This window comes from Carettochelys insculpta, chromosome 1, assembly GCF_033958435.1.
Source record: "Carettochelys insculpta isolate YL-2023 chromosome 1, ASM3395843v1, whole genome shotgun sequence".
NCBI classification, from domain to species: Eukaryota; Metazoa; Chordata; order Testudines; family Carettochelyidae; genus Carettochelys; species Carettochelys insculpta.
The window spans coordinates 20,029,426-20,054,291 of NC_134137.1; the positions used below are offsets into that span (position 1 = coordinate 20,029,426).

The 24,866-nt window shown below is 47.5% G+C and overlaps 1 protein-coding gene across 1 annotated transcript in view; it reads left to right on the forward strand.

The window, feature by feature from the left end:
• The first annotated feature begins 6,937 nt into the window (after nt 1–6,937).
• USP35 (ubiquitin specific peptidase 35) overlaps nt 6,938–24,866 on the forward strand; it is a 38,808-nt gene continuing 20,879 nt past the window's right edge. The window contains exons 1-7 of the mRNA XM_074983288.1: nt 6,938–7,619; nt 9,854–9,989; nt 16,272–16,401; nt 17,759–17,860; nt 20,060–20,218; nt 20,689–20,882; nt 21,008–21,101. Coding sequence (XP_074839389.1) covers nt 6,938–7,619; nt 9,854–9,989; nt 16,272–16,401; nt 17,759–17,860; nt 20,060–20,218; nt 20,689–20,882; nt 21,008–21,101 — 1,497 coding nt within the window. The remainder of the gene's footprint in view (nt 7,620–9,853; nt 9,990–16,271; nt 16,402–17,758; nt 17,861–20,059; nt 20,219–20,688; nt 20,883–21,007; nt 21,102–24,866) is intronic.

Here is a 24,866-nt window from a genome sequence, read left to right on the forward strand (position 1 = left end):
TTTTAAAGTCACTAATAGTCTTACTTAAACAGCTTCATTGATAAACAAATAAAGATGCAGAGCTTTACCATTTACGTGCTGGTTGGTGGCATTAGCTGGTCTTTTGTTAATCCACAGGTAGCATGGCTTAAAGCAAGTTCCCGACTGCGTGGGAGAAGAGGGGCTTGGCTGAGCTCCCGCCTCACATGCTTTTGAAAACAGGCTTATGTGGTACTCTTGGCACCTCTGCCAGGGGTTGCTGTCCCCTGCTTGAGCTCTATCATAAGATAAAGGCCGAGACAGGAATTACTGAGCAGAATTCTGTGGACTAGGTTATACAGCAGGTTTGACTAGGTGATCATAATGGCCCCTGATGACGTGAAAAAATCTTTGACAATCCAGGAGATAGCCCAGAAAATTTGCATTTGTAATCGGATTATACAATATACAGATCGCTTGTTTCAAACAGTACAATATATAAGAGAGACGGAAAAGACCTAATACATCAACTAACCCTGCCATTACAGTGCTGTTTTCTGTGGAAGAGGTGCTCAACATTTTTTGAAACACACACTATTTTATTTATTTATTTTTTTTAACACGAGAGGACCCTTCTACATATATATGTGACAGGTTACACCACCACTCAAAGGCTCTCCGTGCCTTCTGAGAAAATTGACACGACAACTTGTTTGTTCTCTGATATATACATACTTATGCTGTTCCCATTAATGGTTTGCACTGTGATAGCACCGTTCATTATACACACTTAAATACTTTACAAACATTAATGAATTAGGTCTTGCAACATCCAGGTGAGTTATGTAAGTATCATAATCCCAATTTTAAAATGAGAAAGTTGAGGCACAGAGCAGTTAAATGTCTTGCTCAGGGTCACACAGGAAGGCAGTGGCAACATTAGGAGCAGATGTCTCTACTCCTGACTCCCAGTCCTGTGCTTTGACCAGCAAAAGGCGGTTTAACCTGGCCGTATAATCTAGTCATGTAGACCCACAGGGATGGGTACAAGTTGAAAGGAAGGGTGAGCCTTGGTCTGGAATGCAAACATTCTAGATCCAATTCACAGCTCTGTTACATATTTTGTAGTATTTTCCTATTTTTGTGCCTTTTAAGATATATCTAGCTGTTTGATGAACCAATATTTTTCATGGGGCTTCCTACCCAGTGTTTTCATCCAGTGCTTGGCTACCAATTTGACTTTAATGTTGTTCTGAACTGTTCCAGTGAAATCCTTGTTCTTTCAGCAGGTCTCTCTTCTAATCCCATCAATGGTGAGTTTAGACAGTGACAAATGTCAGACTCTGCCTGACGCTGCAGTCTCCATCTCTCGCTCTCTGTCTCCCCGTCACTTTGACTGTACCACACAAAAATGCAGCGCTTCCCTGATGAGCAGCCAGGATTTGCATTATTTGTTTCCAGTAAAGGCTGGGCTGGCTGACAGTGCTATGGAAAACAGAGAACCCATGCAAGCTGAGCAGAGTCTTGTCCTAGGCTGCTGTACATCCATGGGAGGAAATCCTGGGACACCTAAACAGTGGTGTCTAAACAGTGGTGGGTAGAGAGGCTCTAAGCGTAAACAGGCCTCAACTCAAAAGCATCAGACACTTTGTTCTGTAGTTATGGAGATGGTAAATTATGGAGCAGGGGGTGTGTTTAGAAAAGTTTGACAGATGCAGCACTGACAGCCCAGGAGACTATCCCCTCTATCCAGGTGCCAGGCTGCAGCTAAGTCTCTCTTTATTTTCACTACTTACACCCGCCCTTGTCATAGGGCACCCCTACCCTGTAGCGCCCCCGCTTTCCTGGCCATCGCTGGTGCTGCAGGAGCTCCCTAGCTCAGTTTTCCTTCACCCTCCCCACACAGGATTGGAGCTGGTGCCTGGTTTAGTCCTCGGGTCAAACTTAACCTGTTGCAGCTTAGTAAAAATCCAACACAGCTCTATCATAATTAACACGTCTCATAGAGCTCAAAGGGAACTCAGGAGGTCATTGAATTCAGTCCCCTGCCCTCTTGGCAGGACCAAACACCATTCCTGACAGATTTTTCTTCTTCTTTTTTAAAAACAACAACAACAACAACACTGTTTACCCCAGACTGGCCTCCTCAAGGACTGGCCTCCTAACCCTGGGTTTAAGAGTCTAATAGGCAAACCACTGAGCTATCTGTCCCCTCAACGCAAGAAAGGAACTCCTAATGAAGGCTATTTAGTGCTATTTTTTTGAACAGGGGAGGAGAGAACAGCTCAAACCAGTCCAGAGTTACCCTGGAGAGGGTATATAACCTCCTGACCAGAATAACTTACCCTAGCCCTTCTAACTCTCAAAGAGCTCTGAAAGTCAAGTCCCTGCTTAGCAAGATTCTTTCTGCTAACTGTGAGCCCTTCCCTTTGGAACAGATGAGGCACTGTCCTGCTTTTCTATATTTGCACAAACCATATCTCACCTATCCCTGCATTTGAAATAAACATAGCTGGAGGTGGGTCACAAATTAAGTTGATTGCAATAAGCAAAGCAGGAGCAAACAGTATTTACACAGACACATCCAGGGTATCTCCCTCGCTTCCAGTTAATTGTCAGGGAAGCATGCATTCGGATCCTGCTTACATCAGCATGGAAGAGCAAATTTTTCAGCAGCATTCATAATGCTAGCTTGCTGAGTTTTTAAATGAGCACAGTGATGTGAGTTTCAAAACAGCAGCAGCAATTTACGTTTCTTTAGCATATCTTGCCTTTTTCAGACTTGTGTCTCGCTGGTGTCTTTCACTGGATGGCGCACCATCCTCTCAAACTGCACATGGCCAAAGCTGAACTCCTTAACTTCCCTTCCAGGATCTGTCCTCCATTACTACTGACGACACCTCTTTTCCTCTCATCCAAGCTTGTAGCCATGGGCTCTCTTTGATTGCTCCCCCATCTTTGCCCTTGTGAAGCCAGGACAGAACCAAGTCTTGTGATTTCATCCTCACCATGAATGGCTAAGTCACAGCCTAGTCACCCCCCACACTGAATGCTGCAATGTTCTCCTTTTGGGTCCATGTGACACCCATGGCTCCATCCTTATCTGTCCAAAATGCTGTTGTCACAAATTCGCTTCAACCAAATCACCTTCCCCTGAGAGTCAGTTACGGACTGGGATGCAGGCTGCCTGGCCAGATCGGCAGAACACGGGTCAAGTCTAGTGAGTACAGCAGGCATCCAGGTTGGGGAACAGAGCCAAGGATCAGCACCAGAGCCAGGGGTCTAACCAGAATCAGAGCCCAAAATCAAGGATGAGACCTGGGTCAGACACCAAATGCCAGACATGATGGCTAAGCTGGAATCATGGTCAGAAGTCAGTGGCTGACAACACAGGTAAGTCTGGTCACTGAGGATGGGAGGTGAGGAGTAAGGGAGAGGCAAGGATCACGTGCAACCCACACACCTATGGGTGTGGTTCACTCTCCCACTTAGTGGCAGCTAGACCACTTACACAGTGAAAGAATGAATTTCCTCTACAGCCTTAGCTCATGCAGTAGAGGCTCATGTATTAAGCTCCAGAGGTGCTGGGTTTAAGTCTGCCTGTCGGTGCTTACAAGTGGGAGCTTGTCCAGGATTTCAACTGTCTCTGAGGGTAGGTCTACACTAGACATTAAAGTTGATAGTAGATACACAATTCCAGCTATGGCAACTGTGTATCTAGAGTTGACTTACCTGCAGTTGAGTTATCTGGCTGTCCCCACAGAGGGAGACCAATGGGAGAGTTTCTCCTGTTGACCTCCCTAACTCCTTTGGAGACTGAGGCATACAGGGGTTGACTGCTGACCCCTGAGAGTTCAATTTCACATATCCTTACTACGCACATGAAATTGACCCTGACCAGGTCAATCTTCTGCCTAGAGTAGACATATCCCTAAGCTTAGGATGTACTTCTTCAGCTAGGGGAAGTATGTAACCCACACCCCTATTGGATGTGGTTCACTGTCCAATGTTGTGGCACCTAGACCAGTTACACAGAGAAAGAAGGCACCACCTCTACAGCTGTGTTTTAGCTCAAGCTGTGGAGGCTCCTGCACTGAGCTCCAGAGGTCCCACGTTTGAGTCTGCCTGTCAGTAGTTGCACCACCCCCAGAGCTGGAGCATTGTAGGAACAAAGGCAGGTTAAAGGCAGAAGCTGTGCAGCAGAGGCACAAGCAGGGTCCAGTGCAGGAATAGGAAAGGAACTCACCCTCTTGCTCAGATACAGGGCCTGTTCCACTTCATGGCTTAAACAGGGTAGTTAGGCCAATCAATGGAGCTGAGAGGTCTTCCCATGGGTGGTGCCACAGGCGGTGCTATCACATTGGTGTCCTCTCAGCCCATGTGGATTGGTACCCTTTGGGTGGAGGCCAGGGTGCAGTGGATGCCTGAGTTCAAACATTACAGAGTTACTCTTTCCCATTGCACTGCACATCAGATTCAAATATCCTGGTCTCATTGACGTAGGCCCAGCACAGACTTCAGAGCAGATCTTGTCTAAATAATTCACTCTTGATCCTTTAGAAGGGGACAGGGATGGAGTCTCTCCCTGGGGCAGAGGCACCAGCCTCCCTCTCCTGGGAGCTCCTCTGTCTGGGGGACAGAAATGAGGAGGCTCATCACACAGAGTGCAGAGGGAGTGACAGAGCTGTGGGTCCTTGGAATGCATCATCCACAGATGCTGCCCCACAGGATCAGGGGAACAGTGGGTGGCAATGGAGACTGTTGCTGGGGGCTGGCACAAATATTGCAGTGGGTGGGGCAGAGGTTAGTTCTGAGAGTGCAGGGCTTGAACATCCATCTCTCCCCTCTGCTCCCAGGTTCCCTGACAGTGCCTGAAATGCTTGAGCTCACATGAGATGGGTTAATATCCTCATCATGGATGCTGTTGTGCTATTTCTTCTTAGGGTCATCCCAGTGCATCAGTCTCTACCTAACCGTGAGGCCCAGTTACAACCAGAACTGTTTGTCCGTGTTTCATAGACCCTGTACCATTAAGTGCTAAAGAAGAGTCCTCTTAGCTCAGGTGGGAGAGGCTCATATTTCTGGAGCAGGGAGATCAGGGTTCTTTTCCTGCTGTGACCATCTGTGCGGCCCTAGCTCGTGGGCCAGACCACAACAAGCAGCCGTGGCTTTGTTATGGTGTTCTGCTACTAAGTCCTAGAACAAACAAATGAGAGGAAAAGAGAGCCCAGCCCTGGTGCAGAACCACGTGTGAGAGATCTGTCACTAACAGATCTTTGCTCAGTCTTGTGCTGAGACTTCACCGCTGGCAGCAGGAGATGAGGAGTGAGTCATTGGGAGCTATTCAGGGGAGTTGCAATGACCCAGAACAGTAGGTCTGCCGGCTTGAATAGAAAATGGCCTCTGATTGTGGGGGCTGGGAGGCTGCATGAACACAAACAACAGGTATCTCTAAAACCGGGAGAGTTTCTACTTGTGTCATCCCTAGCTACTCTTTACAGTTCATATGTGGCAATTTAATCATTGGGTGCACACAATAAGACAGACGGATATCTTGAGCCACAATAAAGACACTTCAGCTCAGTAACCAGAGCCAGGCTTAAAGTGACTATCTGTCCCATTTTTAGTGGGACAGTCCCTTATATAGGCTTCCTCATATGTTTCTCGACTTTTTAAAGTAAATGGGCAAATTGTCCCATATTTGATGGGTGTCCTGTTCCCCAGCACCCAGTGTCTCGGTGTCAGCCCCTCTGCAGAGCAGCTGTCTCGTTCCCCAGCATCCCTCACCTCAGAGAGGCAGCTCCTGCTGTAGGGAAGCTCCTCCATAGGGTGGCTGCCCTGTTCCCTGGCACAGCAGTCACTGCTTTCATGTACCCCTTCTGTGGGGCAGCTGCCACATTCCCTGCTGCCCCCCCAGCTGAGAGACTGCAGAGCCCCTATTCTCAGCATCCCCCCGACCCTGGCCAGGAGCTTACGGAGCCCCCACCCTCTGCTCCCCCTCATTGGGAGGCTACAGACACCCCCATTCCTGGTTCCCCACATGGGGCAGCAGCCCCATCACCGAGGAGCCCTGACATGGGACAGCAGCCCCCCATCCCCAGAGGCCAGTGTCCCATATTTGTCATAGGGCAATGTGGTCACCGTAGCCAGACACCTCTAGGGGCTAGAAATGACATGAGATAATCAGTGTTGTCCAGGAAGTAGATTTTGATAGTTATGCGGATGACAGCAGTACAGCGTTGCATGGCTTTCCAGTTCTCAGATGTGACTGTGCTTACTGCAGGACTCAGGCAGCGTCAAGTCACTTTTGCAGCTGCCTGATCTTAGGACCAACTTGACTTCTGGTACGAATCATGTCCAGGCAGCTCTTAATTGCAGTACAAAGCCAAAAGAGGCTGCAACAACACTCAGAGACTGCTGAAGTGCAGTGGTCCCCCAGCTAGTCTCTTTCCCTCAAGCCATTCTCACCTTCCCTGTGCACTACACCAGGGGCTGGGAGGATTTAGTATAGAGCTAGATTTACATTGCACCAGAGGAACCCCCGGGAAACTGATTAAGAAAACTGCATGTCCCCACTCTAGTGATGCAAAGTGACCCTTTCTGAGGGTTATTCCCATATCTCAGTCAGCTCTGAGTTTTGTCTTTACTGCTTGATGGTCACACCGCATAGTGTGAGGGGGAACAATCAAGGTTTTCTCCTCTAATAACGTGACCCTTTTTGTGTAATATTAAAGATTGACGGGGGTGGGTGAGGAGTGGGAGCAGGAGATTTGGCAATCTTTTAACAGTGCTCCAAAATCTAGAATTAAGGGCCCAAATAAAAGTGTCTGGCTTTCCAGAAGTGCTGAGTGTCCAATCCTGCCATGCTGATGCCAGCAGGACCTATGGGCGCTCAGTAGCGTTGAGTGTTGAAGTAAAACTAATAGCAGCTTGACTAATGTGCTGCCATTTCACACTCTTTCAGAGTCTGAAGGCAGAAATGGACAAGATACTAGAAGCCGTGATGATGTCTTCATACCCCAACAGTGTAAAACAAGGGCTAGTGAGACGTGTCATTGAGGCAATAAAGCAGCCCATGGACAGCGACCAGTGCTGGTCCATGCTAGAACTTTCCACCAAGCTCTACCTCATGGGTGACACCAAGTTTAAGAGAGAGATTGGCAAAGAGATTTTAGAAGTTTATGGTCACTACCACCCAGAGGAGTTTGAGGAGTTCTTCAACGTTCGATTCCTCCTGAGTCTTCTCCAGGAAGGTTATGGGCCTGTGGGAAAAAGGAGCCTTTATGTACTAGATTATATCCACCTGGGACTGCAGTTCATCTCAGAGAGCCCATCAGCTGGTGACATTTTCAGCCTGCTGAGGATTGAAGTGCTCCGTAAAGTCTGTGAGCGGCCTGGACCCAAGCAGTGCGCGAAGATCAGTAAGCTCTTATCCCAGCACCCCCAGTGCGTTCCCACTGGTAAACATCAGATTTTGTTTTGCCAGCAGCTAATACGGTGTATCGGGCAGTTCCAGTGCTTCTCAGAGAGAGAAGATGACATCATGGAGTTTCTAGACCATGTGAACAAAGTGAGTGGATTGCTGCAGAAGATCTGGAAAGCTCAGACTTCCTCCATTCTGCCATCGTTGAAGGAGCTTTTTACAATAATTTCTTCAACAGGTAAAAATAATACAGTGTGTTTTCAGGTGTGTGCTTGATAAACTAGAATGTCCTACATTTTATAGGATCCTAAATTATATAGCATTTCAGGAATGTAAGAAAACAGATACACCATTGTTTTTTTCAGCACTGAGGCTATCTGGCTTTAGGAGCAGGAAGCGCTGTATTCCATGTCCCATGTTCTCTGTGATGTCTATTAAGCCGCGTGCCAGAAGTGATTGTGCCTGTGTTTGTGATCCTATTGAGTTGTTACAAAAGCACTTGAGGGAGAATTTCAGACGTCAGTAGGGGTCCTGACTCATTGTGGGTAGGGAAATGCCCATTCTCCACTTCCACAATCTCCAGTGTGAGTTGGCAGCTTTCTGCCATAGAACCATAGAATCATAGGGCTGGAAGGGGCCTCAGGAGGTCATCCAGTCCAGCCCCCTCCCTCAAGCAGGATCAAACCAACTAAGTCATCCCAGCCAGGACCTTGTCCAGCCAGGTGGTGGAGAGGAGACTCCACCACCTCTCTAGGCAACGCAGTCCAATGCTTTACCACCTTCCTGGTGAAGTAGTTTTTCCTAATATCTAACCTACACCTCTCCCTCTTCAACTTCAGACCATTACTCCTTGTTCTGCCATCTGACACCACTGAGAAGTTTCTCATTCTCCTCTTTAGAGCTCCCCTTCAGTAAGTTGAAGGCTGCTATTAAATCACCCCTAAGTCTTCTCTTCTGTAAACTAAACAAGCCCAAATCCCTCAGCCTGTCCTCATAGGTCTTGTGCTCCAGATCCTTAATCATTTTTGTTGCCCTACACTGAACCTGCTTAGCACATCCACATCGTTTTTGTACTGGGGGGCCCAAAACTGGACACAATATTCCAGATGTGGCCTCACCAGTGCCGAATAGATGGGAACAACCACTTCTCTAGATCTGCTCAAAATGCTCCTCCTAATGCACCCTAGTATGCTGTTAGCCTTCTTGGCTACAAGGGCACACTGCTGACTCATATCCAGCCTTTCATCCACCTTAACTGCTAGGTCCCTTTCCATCATACTCCTGCTGAGCCAGTGGGTCCCCAGCCTATAATGATGCTTGGGATTCTTCCGCCCCAGGTGCAGGACTCTACACTGCGTGTCGAACTGCATCAGATTTCTTTTGGCCCAGTCCTCCAATTTATCCAGGTCACTCTGGATTCTCTCTCTACCCTCCAACGTATCTACCTCTCCGCCTAGTTTTGTGCCGTGGGTGCCTTCGAAACCTCCCTCTTGAGGCATGCCCTGGAGCAGTAAATATCCAGGATCATTCAACTGGGGTGATAGAGATTGATCAGTGCAAAGCGAGCATAGAGAAGGACTTTGTTTGCATAGGTTCTAGGCATCAGAAGCAATTGGCCAATTGTTAGAAAACCAATATCATACTCCAGGGCTAACATCCATTTGCCTCACAGAACACCTAGGAAGTGGATGGTGGAGGCTGGGAGAAGCTCCCTGGAACCTTGTGCCACCCAGACAGCCTGCAGGCCATGAGGGGGCTGCTGGAGCAGGGGCAGCCCACTGAAGCTTGCCCCCTCAGAGCCAGCAGACTATGGGAGAGTATGTGGGAGGGGTAGTTGGAGAAGGGGCAGCTCCCTGCAGCCTGGCCTCGCCCAGACAGCATGCATACCATGGGGGAACTGCTAGAGGGGGAAAAGTTGGAGGGGGACAGCCCACAGAGTCTGCCCCCCCAGACAGTCTGCACACTACGAAGGGCCAGCTGGAGCCTGGCTCCCCACCCCAGACAGCCTGCAGGCTGTGGGGGCAGCCTCTGGAGTCTGGACCCTCCCCAGACAGCCTGCCAGCTATGGAGGGGCAGTTGGAGGAGGGCACCCGCCCAGAACCTGCCCTCCCAGACAAGCTGTGGGAGTGGGGGAGCCCACTGGAAGCTGGGGAAGCCACTAGCCCAAGCCAAAAACCCCTGGAGAACATGCAGGACTGGAGGGCAGCAGCAGGCTGGGGGCTGCTGGCTGGTGGGGGGGCGTAGCTGGAGGTCAGGGCTATCCTGCAGAGCCCCAGCCCCCACCTGACAAGCACACATTTCTGAAAAATACTGTAATTGAGGGAAAAAAGCATGTACATTTTTCACTTATTTTCAAAAAATTACTTCATTACAGAGCTGAGCAACACTGGGTTCATCTGCTAGTGATAATATAAACTGGATTCCCAATGCCTATCAGCTTTAACACTGTCTGTTCTTACTGATATCTCACAGAGGAGCAGGGAGCACCATCAAATGCCTTGGCCAGCGTGGTTCAGTATGTTCCACTGGAGCTCATGGACGGTGTCATAAGAAACCTAACCAACGATGACAGCATAACGGATGTGCAGATGATGACGGCAATCAGTAGGTAGGAGATGTAGGGAGGTGCAATTGCTGAACACGCTGGGAAGTTTCTTGCTATGCATCCTCAGACCAGATAAAGACCTGGCCAATCCCTACATTCAACCCTTCCAAGCAATTTCATCCCCAGCCTAAGGCTTAGGAACAGAATGCTCTTGGCCGATATCCTGTACAGCCCTAGTGTAGATGTTTGAGAGGTTGTCTGACAGAAAAAAATCACTCTCTCTCCTTCCTATCTTCAAAGCATGCACGACTATGGGAGTCAGAACTAAGATTTTCAGCAGGGATTTGTGGTTTGTAGGTTTCCAACTTGGGACACCTTCAAGGGGCCTGATTTTCAGAAAGTGCTGAGATCCTGCCCTCTGAAAGACAGGTCCCTGTAAGGTGTCTGAAGCTGGTCACCCCAAAGTGCCAGGCATTTCTGAAAATTGTTGTCCAAGATGAGTGCCACTGCCAGTGCTTTTTCACTGGATCTTTATTTAACTGGTGACATATCCCTGGCTATCACCCTGACTGTGAAAATTACCTCAGAGCTGCTCTCTGGCGGCTACCAGGAGGGTCCCTACGCAGTAGAGCTGCAAGTGCTTATGGCTAATAAGGGACAACTGGCTATCTTCTGGAGCAACAGCTGTCCTCTACCCTAGCTCCAGTAAAAGTCACAGGACCGAGGGACATAGAACAGGGAGCGCCACATGCCTGGAAAGCCTGGAGCATGAGGAGCTATGGAAGGCTGTGGGCTGTATACAGATCAGTTCACGATATAGTTGATTTAGTTGGGGTTGATACTTCTTTAGGCAGGGGGCTGGACTCAATGACCTCCTGAGGTCCCTTCCAGCCCTAAGAGTTTAGGATAGTTCAGAGACTGCGTAGCACCCTGCATAGTTCAGAGCTTGCGTAGCACCCTGATGGATGCATTGGAATTACTGAACTTGAGAGAGGTTATAAAGGAAAACCAAAGTTGTACTTTCTCCCATTTCCTGACTGCATTTGAGCCCCATAGGGCTTTTTTGCTGACCTGCAACTGAATGCAAGGCTACTTATCTCCTCTGTCAGATTCTCTAATTGATGTCTATCATTCACTCAGTGTTCTGCTCTGCAGTAGCACTTATGATATGTGCTTAATGCAGGACAGGCAGCTCTATAGCTAGTTGTACAAGAGGGAAAAATCAGTCTTCCTGTCTATGTTTATTCCTGAAATAGAGTCAAGGCACCCTTCAGCCAAACTCCATATCTAGTGTAAGGCTTACAGAAGCCAAGATTCAAAATTACATAGGGCAAAACTTCCCTCTGAATCATGGTTTTAACCTCTAGTTTGCTGACTACACGGTAGGGTTTAGCCACTCAAAATACAGTCAAGTGTCTCTTTTATCCTCCAAGGGCAGAACTGTCTCTCTTGGTTGCTCCAGTGGTGAATGAAGGGGGACTGGATGGGTAAAAGGCCAGAGAATTTTTTACTTCTGCAGGAGAGTGGTTCAAATGTGCCTGAACTTGGTGAGATGGAAATTAGCTGCCACTGAATGGTGATTGGCCCACGTGAAAGGAGTGGGATAGTCTCAGTGCCGATCATGAAGTAACAGCCCCCTTGTTAGTAGACTCAATGGAGTTGCCAAGGAATGAATGAGTGGTGGAGGCTTTTATCCCTGATCACTTTCGCACCCATTAACTGTAGGGTGGGCTACTCCAGAGGAACAAGGGTTTAAAGAGCCAGCTCCTAAGTGGCCAGAGGAGCTAGAGAACAGGAGCAGCTAACAGGGCTGAATGAACATCTGGCATTATAAAGGTGGACCTTCAAGGTCACGCTCAGGATGGAGTCTCCTCTCAGGGGTTACCAGCCTCCTCGTTGGACCTGTGTCCAAGTCCCAAAACTCAGCCCTCTCCCAGATTCCTTGTGCTGGGTTGGCTTAGGAGAGTCTTCATCCTGTGGGCTCCTCAGCAAGGCCACTTTCTGCTGTCCTTTGACACCCACATTTACCCTGTCCTCCAGCTTGTGTGCATGCTGTCATCATGAGCTGAAGTACAAACGCCTCCGTCAAGGTTGCCTAGTGGAGCTCATCTTCTTCCTGGCATTAACCCCTTTCCTTCCTGTTTAATCCCAGCATGCCCACGAACAGGGTGAGGCAAAAGGTGCATTTGCACTGGAGCCCAGTGTTTCAAAGGACCCTGGGCCCCAGACCCCTTTGAAACACCATGGCATCACTGCTCTGTCCTCTGAGGAAGCAAGGGTGGGACTCAGCACCATGGTCTGAGGCACTGCCCCTCCTTCCCTTGATCCTACCCTTCTGGGAGTGAGGAGCTGGGACCCCTCCCACCTTCCTCTGGGGCCCACAGTGGCTGTTGGCTCCATTGAATGCTGGATGTGTTTACCCCATCTCAGGCTGCACGTTGGGAGCTACCACTGTTTATTGGCATAGCCATTATGTTTGAACTGTAGATAAATCAGAGGCTTCTGCGTATATGCCCTGTCCACCATCACATTTTCTTTGATTTCACTTGTTTTCAGACAGTCTTAAGTGATCTGAGTCAAGGTACCTTTGTATTTCAGTGCACTTTCCAACCTGCTTGCTTTTCTTTCTTTTCCTGGGGAGCTAATCCCAGAGGTTGTTGTGCATTCAAATCGATAATGCTGCTAAGAGCTCTAGCTTCCAAAAATAGCCATCTCAAAATCAATTGCATCTTTCCTTTAAAATTCTCGGTTAAGACAAATGATTACTCATTGCTACCGAAACATTAAGCAGAGCTCATGAAATGTAATTAGATTCACTTAGGAGCCAGCCGGAAGTTTTGGTGGAGTGTTTATAAACTGATGGCGCTGCAGACAGCTACATTAACATCATCCCTTCTCCAAAGTACTGCTACTTTGAAAGTCACAGAAAGGGGATTTATTTTTTGTGCATAAAACCATCTATCATGACAGACAGCAAATACAGTAATAGTTTACATAATATACAGCTCCTTGCATTTCAGAGTGCTTTGGAGACTACATGCACAGAAAAATCTTGCAGTGATGAGTGAAGGCAGCCACTTCTGGGGTGGGAAGGCTGTAGCTATCAGCACACAGTACAACCAGCTGTGGGGGGAATGAGGAGTGAGATATTTTGGACAAGGACATTGGAGACAAATGCCTCTAACAAAAATTGTCCTTGAACCTTTGGTACATCTATGGACTTTAGCTCCTCAGGTTTTAAGTGCAGTTCAGTGGATCATTAATATCTTTCTGTCCTCATAAGTCTTTCTGTGTGGCTGCACTTCAGTGGCACGGCATTTATTCCATCTATAAAATGAGGATCGTGTTTCTGGTCTTTGCAAAGTACTTTGAGATCTAGCAATGAAAAGCACTATCTAAGCTGGATGTAGGTGGTAGGAGAGCTAGCTGAAGTTTGGAGTTTCTGGTTCATGGGAAAATTCAAAAAAATGCATTTCAGAACCTCAGACACATAGTGTTTCTGAAACAAATTGTGGTTCCAAAGTCTGCTGACGGCTAAGAGGAGCACGATTCTGGTCCTTTTCATTGCTGCTAAAGGGGGCACGGTCTCAAGGTTTTTTGACTCCACGTTGTGAATCTGGGGGTAGATTTTGTGCTCCCCAGTTTTATGGCAAGAAGCCTGGAAACCCTACCTGGAAACCCAGACTCCCCAGCACCTGCCGGGAACCTGTGTTGGGTTCTGTCGGAAACCTGCCTGTGATTACATTAAGCCTCAATTATCCCAAGATGGTTTCATAAACACACACAGATGATGAGAAAACGTTTCCAGTGGTAATCATCTATAATGACAAATAGGCAAAGCAAGAAAAATGCTGCTTGAGAGTTTACTGGAGTTTGATTGAAGGGTATTTACACTGTGTACTTTGACATGTTGAGTATCGGTGTATTAATACCAAACATTGTAAAGCTTTTAACTTTTGGAATCCCAGTAAATACTACCATTAAGTAATTAGCATTTGAACTTCTGCAAAATTTCCTGAAACTGTAAAAATTTAAATGGATAAAAATAGAAAAAATGTTTCAGGAAAGCCATTGATATTATCTGCTAACATTATGGTAAAAAGAAACAAATTCTACCAAGCCTAACTCTGTACATGGGTCCCAAACCCACTGAAACCCATCTCAGGAAAAGCTTCCTAATCAAAGGCACTGTCTTTATTAGCTGCAGGCAGGGTGCTCAACTCCTGCTCTGCCCCACGCCTTGCCCAGACTCCACCCCTTCTCCCAAGCCACTCCCACCCGCTTCCTGTCCCTCATCTTCCTGCCTCCCTCCTTGCCTCTTCCTGTCCCATTCTGCCCCCTCCCTGTCCTCTCTCTTACCCCTCCCTCCAGAACCTCCTGAACACCAGTGAATAGCTGATTGCTGCTGGTGAGAGTTGCAGGGAGGGAGGAGGAGAAGCTGATGTGAGGGGTTGCCAGTGTGTGCTGAGCCCTCATGATATTTTTTCCATGGGTGCTGTTGAAGCAAAAGACTTCTCTGCGTTTAAGCAGCTAACATTCAGCTTTATTGAATTCAGTAAGGCAACAGATGAGCCAAACTGGACACTAGTACAACCAGGTCCAGCAAGTCTGCTTGATGCAGCTAACTCTAGTATTTTATACCCTTACACAAACAAGCCCAGTGTCAGAGGCAATTAGTTAGAGAATCGTAAATCACTTCTCAAAGAGAAACCGTTATCAGCAAAGAGAAACAGGTACCGGGGGGCTGGAGCCTTAACTCCAAACAGCCCATTAACGCATTCCATAGAGCTCATCCTCCCTGCCATTCCCCAATAGGTCAAGAAAAGTACAGGCTCTTGTGAACGTGCAGAAGTAAGGGATGTGAAATGGCTTCTTATACAAGATGGTTTCCACAGTGCTCCAACTCTGGAGCACCCTCCCATGGGGTCGGCGCCTATGTTTTAAGCGATGTAGGGCAATGGAACAGACTACCTACTCCTTTGCTGGAGGTTTTCCAAGGGAGGCTGGAGAGCCATCTGGCTTGGATCGTTTAGAGCAGGGGTGAATAAACTTTTTATATTGGGCCCCACTTTTCGTCCCTGCAAGTGGCAGGGCCCCCCCAACCTGTCTAAAGTAATCCTAACTGATGGAAATTTCAGGAATGTTCATATGGGGAAAAAAACCCCACCTTTCAGCAAGTGTAAGAAAATAAGTCTGTGGCTACGTCTACACGTGCCCCAAACTTCGAAATGGCCATTTCGAAGTTTACTAATGAAGCGCTGAAATGCATATTCAGCGCTTCATTAGCATGCGGGCGGCAGCCGCGCTTCGAAATTGATGCTCCTTGCCGCCGCGCGGCGCGTCCAGACGGGGCTCCTTTTCGAAAGGACGCCGCCTACTTCGAAGTCCCCTTATTCCCATGAGCTCATGGGAATAAGGGGACTTCGAAGTAGGTGGGGTCCTTTCGAAAAGGAGCCCCATCTGGACGCGCCGCGCGGCAGCAAGGAGCGTCAATTTCGAAGCGCGGCTGCCGCCCGCATGCTAATGAAGCGCTGAATATGCATTTCAGCGCTTCATTAGTAAACTTCGAAATGGCCATTTGCATGGCCATTTCGAAGTTTGGGGCACGTGTATACACGGCCTGTAGTATGTAAAAATGTTATTAATTGGTATATAAATGTGAATACACATACCTAAAACCAGTAACGTGTATCAACATTTTTAATGAGATGGACGAGCCTGAGATCCAGCAGCTGATCATACTGCGCCCTCCTTACAAAATTTCACGCCACCTTTACGGATCCAACCCCGTTTTGGTCACCCCTGGTTTAGACCAGCCATTTCCAAACTTCAGTGCATCACAACCCACTTCTGGAAAAAAAGAAAAAAAAATTACCTGAGCACTTCACTCCTGAGCAGTGGGGGTTGGGCTTTGGCTTCAACCCTGTGCCCCATCAAGCGTAAACCAGCCGTGGCAACCCCATTAAAATGGAGTCAGCCTGGCCCATTTTGGGGTCTCCTGCCACAGTTAGAGAACACAACAAACTCTGCATCTTGCCATGAGGTTAGACTAGATGATTGTGGTGTTCCCTCCTAACCCCATGTTTCTGCTATTCTATGCACTCACTGGAGGGAAGACGCCTCACCCGCTCTAGTAGGTTTTGGATCAGACCTTCTTAATCACTATGTAGTGCTAGTCACAGGGCTTGGTGTAATATCTGGGATGGTTTATGTTGGGGCAGTTTCTCCTTGGGATATCCCAACCTTCTGGACAGGATTTTGGAGGAGACAGGATTGTCTAGGGCATCATGAATTTTATAATACATAGGTTAAACCACGAGTCCATGTTTTTGTTTTCCATTGTAGGATGATTGACTGGGTCTCTTGGCCCCTTGGGAAGAACATAGACAAGTGGATCATTGCTCTACTGAAGGGTTTGGCTGCAGTGAAAAAGTTCAGCATCTTGATTGAAGTCACTCTTTTGAAAATTGAAAAGGTCAGTATGGCCTTCAGAGGAACTCTGGGTTGCGGTCATGGCTCTGTCATTGACTCCATATGACCATATTTCCAAACCAGTGGGTCCCATCGTGGGAAGGTTACCTATCCAGGGCTGGGTTAACTCACTACTAGGCTCTAGCCTGGGCAAAGTGCACACTTCTCGGCCCAGGCACAGCTGAGGCTGTGGGGTGGGGTCTGGGCACCAAGACAGTGATGGCATCTGTCCTATTCTCCTCTCCAGACATGTGGGTTGGCAGCACATGGTGGAAGCACCACTCAGTTTGGCACAGGCAGAGCTTTGCATTTGGTCACAATACCACCCTCTGCTTCCCTGCTATTACAATGGAGGGTAGGCCAAGCCAAACCTGGTGACTCTGTGATCCAGGCCCAGCTTCACAAGCCAGAAGCTGTTGCTGCACGGTGTGCGTAGGGCAGGCTCACTCTCTGACCCTGCAGTCTTCTTCACACCAGGCTTATCTGGCGTTAGGCTTGCTGTGGTGGGGCAGTCGGGACATATCTCGTCCTTTGAGAATGACATCTCTTCAGGGCAGGGATTGTCTCTCAGCAGCAAGTAGCCCAGTGAGAACTCAGTCTTGGTTGTGGTCCTTCATCCCAGTACTGGAAATACCCCTGATCTCCTTAGCCTGTGCCTTGAGAAGATCCTCTCCCTCTCCTGTTATTAGATCCTACGCTGTCTGAAGTTGTATCCTATGGCACTTTCCCCATCCACACACCAGGCAGCCCTCACCCAACAGTAAACCCTCAATTTAACGGACTGATAGGGAGAAAGGGGAGTGTCCATTAATGCCAAAAATCCATTAAATCTGAATGGCTCTACTCTGTGACAATGCACTGACCTTCCTAACCCATCACTCACTCCTGTGCTCTGCCCTCTCTTCACTGTCCCCCTCCTGCCCCATTCTCCCCCTCACACCTCTAGCTCCCTCTCCCAATTACTGGGAGAGGAGCAGCATGCTGGCCTGGCTCCTTCCACCTCCCGCGGCTCTCGGCACACTCAGCGCTGTGCCTCCTTTGGCGCCCAGCTGCTCCTAGAGCCCCAGCCGTGGCAGCAGCTCCTCCAGCCCCACGGCTCCAGTGGCGATGGCTCTGCTGAGTTGCTGGCATTTATTTGGGGGAAGGCAGAGGCTGTGGACAGCCAGTTATTTCTGAAGTCCATTAAATCAGGATCCATTAAATTGCGAGTTTACTGTACTTGGTTTATAAGAGCAAATCAGAGTTGCCTGAGTTATGCAGAAGTGTTTCCCACAATCTAAATAAGACCCAAGGCTACCAGGTTTAACATGGTGCCTTGGTAAGGGTGTGCACCTGGCATTTGTGTGCTTTTTCCTCCATAGGTCTTTTCCAAGTTACTGTACCCCATTGTGAGGGAGGGAGCGCTGTCCGTTCTGCTGTACATGCTGCTGAGTTTCCAGCACTCGCATGAAGCATTCCACTTGGTAAGGCTAAATCCAGACTTAAAAGATATATAGCCCATCACTGTATGATGAATATACTGTAGTAGTAAAGGCAGCTAAAAAGGATGTTGGAAGCAAAAACACTAGAGAACCATTTTTCATGGCCAGAGGTTCTTAAGATTATTTTCATGGCCTGCCACAAATCTGTCCCCAGTCCTTCCCCAGCTGATCCTCAGAACCATTTGCATCCATCTTTGCAGCAGATTGATGGTGGCATCAGGGAAGCAGAGATAGTGTGTTTAGGGTGCTGTGAGCCTAAGATGGAGTTGATTGCAAGGAATGAGCAAATATGCTACAGCAGGAGACCAGAGATGAAGACTGGAAGCCAATTCCTACCTTTTTTCCTTGATAACTCCTCCTGGACTTAATTTCCCTTCTTTTGTTTGGCAAATGTTAGGGACAAACCTGTCTGGCTTCCTATCTGTATGTTTGGTATGTATGTTTTTGATGAGGTCTGAGAAATGTTCATATTGCATCTTAGGAAGATAATGATCACAAAAAGGTGCTTGTTTCCCTCCACAACAAAATTTGACATTCTTCTCAATTAATGAAATCACCAGTTTAGCAAAAGATTAATGCTTGAAAGGAAAGAGGCATGCAACTGTTTCTCATGGCATTGGTGATATTAGAGACAATTTCCGTCAAAAATAGTAATTCAGTAGTTCCAGTGAAGTGAAATCACAGGAAACAAATTGAAGTCCTGTGGCACCTTATAGACTAACAGATATTTTGGAGCATAAGCTTTCGTGAGCAAAGACCTGCTTCGTCAGACATCTGACAGGTCTTTGCCCGCGAAAGCTTATGCTCCAAGATATCTGTTAGTCTATAAGGTGCCACAGGACTTCTTGTTGTTTTTGAGGAAACAAATTAGTGAGAAGTGCTGCATGAATTTTCAGGGGAATTTCTAAGCACATTTGTACATTTGGGAACAATATATTAGTTCAGACTTCACACAGACCCAGCAGAGGGCACTCGTGTACAATTCCGCAGGATTTGGAAACTGTAAAACAAGAGCTGCTCTTTTGCTTTAATGTCCTGTGTAAGGAGTGGATTTAAAACAAAATAATCAGTTTGGCTCTTTGACCATCTCCTCCCCACATCAGGCTATAACAACTGTAATGAGGTTTGTAGGGATTGTAATAAAATGGTACAAATCACAGATTAATCAAGGTAGGTTCAGTCAGCAGTATATGTAGCTCATAGTTTCAGGTTAAACGACTTAGTGCTCCATTCCAGTATGCAACGTTCCATTCCACAGTAAGTGTGTGTATGGGGGAGGTCTAGGTTGGATATTAGGAAGATCTGTTTCTTGAGGAGGCTGGTGAAGCACTGGAATGGGTTACATACGGAGGTGGTGGAATCTCCATCCCTAGAGGTTTCAAGTCCCTGCTTGACAGAGCCCAGTCTGGGATGATTTAGTTGGGCTTGGCCCTGCTTATATCAGGGGGTTGGACTCAATGATCTCCTGAGTTCTCTTCCAACCCTAGGATGTTATGATCAGACAGCCTAGACTGATAGAGCGAAAGTCCCTTCTGTGCAAAGGGCTAACCAAGGGCCTAGGCAACATACTTAATCGTCAATTAAGCCCTCAGAATAAGGGGTAAGGCCCTGATTCTGCACCACTGAAACCCATAGGGCTTTGCTGTTGACTTCAATAGATTCAAGGTAAAGCTCTAACAGTGGGAACTTGTGAGGGTGGTTGCAAAGGGGGTGGGGGAGGCACATGCCCCTGCTCTGCCCTTCCTCACCCCTTCCTGCCCATGTTCCAACTCCTCCCCTGCTCTGCCCTTGCTTTGCTCTTCATCCAGAAGCACCACATTACTTCCTGGTGAGTGCGGGAGTGGTCCCGACCCTGCCCCGGAGCCGCATAGTGGAGAGCAGTGTGAGATAGGAATCACATTCTGCTCGAGGGCCGTGCTGCTCCAGGGGAGCTCTCTGCACTCACAGGAAGTGGCTTGGTGCTGATGGGGTGTGTGGGTGGGGAGGGGACATATGCTGGGGTGTGCATGTGACCCCCTTTGCACCACCCCACATATTGCCCCGGTGCCCTAAATGGGATTTAAGTGATGCACTGGCCATGTGTGCTAGGGTGAATTTCACACCAGTACCTTAGTGCTGTGCATGGTGAAAATGCATACCTAATCTGAGCCCCATGTGAATGAATGTGCTTTGCCTTTTTAGCTTCTTCCCCACATTCCCAGACTGGTGACCTCTCTGAAGAAGGAAGACTCCAACTCAGCAACAAGCTGCCTGGAGCAGCTGGCCGAGCTGATCCACTGTATGTTCTTCCGGTTTTCAGGCTTTCCAGATCTCTATGAGCCGGTCATGGAAGCAGTCAAAGTAAGGCCTGCAGTTTCAGTGTGGTCATCTGAATCACATATAATCTATCTTTAGTTTGCTGTTCCATACAGAGGAACCATCTCCACATTAGAGAGAGGCCTGAAGCAAAACCTTGTGTCTGAGCCCTCCTCACTTTGAGGGAAGGGGATGCTTCTGATTCTACATCGGGATCTTTTGGACAGCTTGCCCTGCCTTTTGGGGAGGGACCATCTCTTACTATGCGTCTGTGCGGTGCCTAGTGCTGTGAGGCCCTGATCACAATCGTTGCTCCTAGCCACCCCTCTAATCCAAATAAAAATATAGTAAGCCATATGATCCTTAAGCAATTCACAGTAGGTCTGTGATTTTCCAGTGACGTGAATTTCCCACTCAAACTTTGCCAAGGAGTCCCACTGGTACCTGTTAGCAATCCTTTATGGCATCACAGGAAGTGAAATGAATTTTGACCAAGCTCTCTGGTTGCTTCTAAGGCTCTTCCAATTCCAAATGAGGACCGAATTAAGCTTTTACTGGGACAAAACGCTTGGACCTCCCAGAAGAATGAGCTGGCCTGTTTCTATCCACGTCTAGCTTCCAAATCCGACACAGGGAAGATTGGGTTAATTAACCTGGGTAACACCTGCTACATGAACAGCATCATTCAGGCTCTTTTCATGGCCTCAGAGTAGGTTTTCTTTTCCTTCTCTATCAACGCTGCTGTCTGTTTGTTGTTTGCCTGTTGCAGAAATTGGAATTGGATTCCCCCAATGGCTGATTTTCTCTGTCTGTGTTTTTGATTTGCTTTTAAAGTTTTAGGCATTCAGTGCTGAATTTAACCGAAAGCAATTCTCAGCCCTTGATGACAAAGCTCCAGTGGCTCTTTGCATTTCTGGAGCACAGTCAGGTAATTATTGCACTTTTTTGTTCGTACTATGGGCCACAGAAGGGCTCATCTACATGCCGGGCTCATACATCTGCCTGGTGCAATTGATGCTAAGAGGCCTATGTGCCTTCGTACAGTTTATGAAGTGTCCAATTCTGTTCCTATTATGTACCCTGGTGGAATTCTGCACCACTGCACGAGGTAGAATTAATGTTCTGTGCACTATTTTGATGTTTCCCCTGCAGAACTGCAGGCTGCCAGAACAGGCTGCTGTATACTGCAAAGCCCATCTCTCCAGCCTGCAGCGAGTGGCATGCGCAGTCTGAATGAGGTGGAGACTATGCATGCTCTGGCTGCCCAGATTGATCCTCCTCCCCCTGGAGATGGGAGACAGCATGGGAGACGTGGCTATGGCCAAGGGTGAATAAGGGCAGGGCCGCACTGCCCTATCTCTTCTGGCAGGACAGTAGAGAAGCTGTGGGGAGTAAGGGTTCTGGGAGGAGTGAGGCTGCAAGTGTTTAGCTTTGGGCTCTGGGAAGAGGTAGGTGCAAATGTTTGATCTTGGCTGGTGGGGGGGGAAGGGCTCACATGCAGCCCCCCCTATCCCACAACTGGTTGCTCTAGAGGTTTCTTTAACTCTACTCCAAGAGGAGTATTTTTTCTTGATGTCTATATTGTTGACAGGTATTTTGAAATAAATTGCCCAAATAATTGAAACTGGAGTGATTATATAGTGTTATTTTGACAAAAAAAAGATTCAGAACTTTGCAGAACTTTAAAATATTGTGTGCAGAATTTTTAATTTTTTGGCCCAGAATTCCCCCCAGGAGTAAATGTATGGGTTCACATTTGACAGAATATAATGAATGGTCTCTCCCAAATTCCTCTCGTTCATGAAAATCTTCAGATTATGATCTTTTCTGGTTTGCTTGGTGTAATAGTATTCATATTTAAATATTTATTAGATATATTAGGTTTCCGAGATGGATGAGTTCACAGCTTTTGGAGCTCTTGTTTCAGACTGCCAGCAGACATAGGCAGTGACAATAGCGGTGACACATGGCTCATAGTTTGAAGGTTACCTTTATAGCTATAATGGCTGAAGGCCAAGATTTTCAAAAAGTGGCTGATGTGTGACTTTGGGGTGCTTCCATTTTTGCTGCCCAATTTGAAGCTTCTTAGAAAGGCCACTGATGTGTGCTAATTCCCAAGTCATGGTGAGCAGTGAGGTGTCTCTTCTTCACTTCCAGGTGCATTGAAAGAAGATGAGAATGCACCAGTAGTTTCCTGCTGTTGCTTTTCCATGCGAGCAATTGCGGTAGTTACTACAAGGGTGTTACTCTGTGGCTAGTGGGAGCGAAGGTGGCTGCACACTTATGCATAGATGTGCATGTGTCCCACACATGGGAAAGGTAGGGTACACAAACCAGTGAGTACAAAGGTGTGGTCATGCTTTGAAAACACCTGAGAACATCCAGCATCTTCTTATGTTGTGAAAATAATTCTTTCCTTTCTAAACCAAAACAATTAACACCTATGCAAAGTGGGAAGTCTCTCCTAGTGTATATAAATTGTTTAAACATGGAAGGAGGAGATGAATAAAAGGCAACATGAAGCAAATATATAAAATGAGTGAGCTAGAGAAAGAAGATCAGTTGAATTGATTCTCCCAAGTACAAGGGGGAGTTCAATGAAATTGACAGGTAGCCCGTTCAAAACTAATAAAAGGAAATACTTTTCCACATAACATTCAATTAACCTGTCAAACTCATTACCACAAGGTACCATAGGGGCAAGAGCTTAGAAAGATTCAGAAAGGGGTTTATGCATTTATATAGACAACAGAAATGTCAAAGTTACCATCGTACTTCAGAGTACAAAGAGGTAGATGTTGGGTACTGAAGTGAACTTCCCCTTGGGCCAGGTTATCCTGTAATATCCTACTGCAGGGTTTCTTCCTCTGAGGCAGTGGGCACGGGCCTCTCTGGAGGACAAGGTACAGGACTAAGTGGGCGCAATGGCCTTATGTTTTACAACAACTGCCGTGTTCTGATGGATGAAGAGGAGGTTGAGTTGAAATGTAAAGAACTTCCACTTCCACATGAGTTCTCAGAGAGACACACTCACATTATCCAAGATGAAATGCAGTCAGGACTCTGCTGTTAAAGCAAAGCACACCGTGGGATCGCAAGGCTGGCACTTGAAGTCTCATTCGAAAGAGTAAATAACACAACTATAACATGCAGATGTATAGCATCTTTCTGTTGAAGTTCTTGCAGTGATTTGCAAATGTAGGCCCATTTCAACTGCCTTGCTTTACAGAGGGCAACACTGAGGCATGGAGAGGATAAACCTTTTACCTGAGGTCAGAGAACAAGATAGAGGCAGACATGGCACTAGAAAACAGGTTTTCTGAGGCCTGTTTCTTTACTTCAACCACTGAATGCTCCCTAATTGCAATGTACCAGTGAAGTTTGCCTTGGTTGCTGAGCGGGGTGGCCATTCATATGGTTTAAAATGGGACAGTCTTTGTTTTGTACAGTTTTGTCCCTGTCTGGTGGCGATTAAAACCAGATGTGGTTTTGTCCAGTGATAATCTGTCTCATGAGGAAGACGCAAGGAGGGGTGGCCCCCTGCGGGATGTGATGCCTGCAGGGAGTGGGCCCAGGGGCTCTACCTCTGAGCCAGCACAGCTGGGCCATCTGCAGCAGCTGCCCTTCCCTCTTCTTGGCTGTGCTTGGCTGCACACCAGGCAGCCTGCTGAGACTTGGAGGGGGCTAAAAGCTGGTTAGATGCTGTGGCCGGGAAACAAACTGGCCTGTACTGTCACCAGTCAGGGCCAGGAAAGCCAGTAAAAAAGTGGTTACAGTTGTCAACATTTGGAGGTAATGAGGAAGGACCAGAATATGTGCGGGGTGCACCAGATATAAAAGGTCAGATTTTAGAAACAGCAGAGAGGAAAACTCAGATTTGGGGGCATGGGAGAGGGAAGAATAGAAGACAACTCACATTTGAGTGGTCTGAGTGGCTGACAGGCCATAGGGTGAAGTTTCAACAGTGCAGGAAAATGCTGGGAAGTCTTGGGAGGGAAGGAGTTCTGTTTGTTGTACTCTGTTAAATTGAAGTTGAAGGGAAGACAAGTTGGGGGTGGGGAACGTTTGGAAGAGATAGAGAGGATGAGGCTGAAGTACAGGGTTGAAACAGAGTGAGTTAGAGAGGTCACTGTGGATCAAGGTCAGGGTCCTGGTGGTTGAGGGGCAGGCAGGCTGTTAGAGCAGCAGAACTCCTTAAACTGAGGGCCTAAAAATAACCGTGCTGTGTATCCCTGGTGGTGCACCAGTGAACGGTGACAGTGTGCTTGGAAGTTTCTTAAACCCATGATCTAGAGCCTTCCGTCCTTGACTCACCCAAAAGAACATGGGGTTCCGTAATGGCTGTGTTGCTGATTTGCATTTAACAAACATGTCAGTGATGCTCATGCTCATGAGAACATAAGAATGGCCATGCTGGGTCAACTCATAACAGTGGCCAATGGCTGGCGCTTCAGAAGAAATGAACAGGACACTCACTGAGTGGTCCGTTCCCTGCCACCCATTCCCAGTATCTAGCAAATAGAGGCTAGGGACACCATCCCTGCTCCATACAGAGGAGAGATGAAAAAGGCTTATGGCCAACTTCTGCTCTGGATAGGCAGCCAGCAAGGAAACAGTTTTAATGGTCCCCTGATGGTCTGTCTGAAAATGGTGGTTGAAAAGCAATTTTTGTAGAACTTCTGTGTCTTGTGTG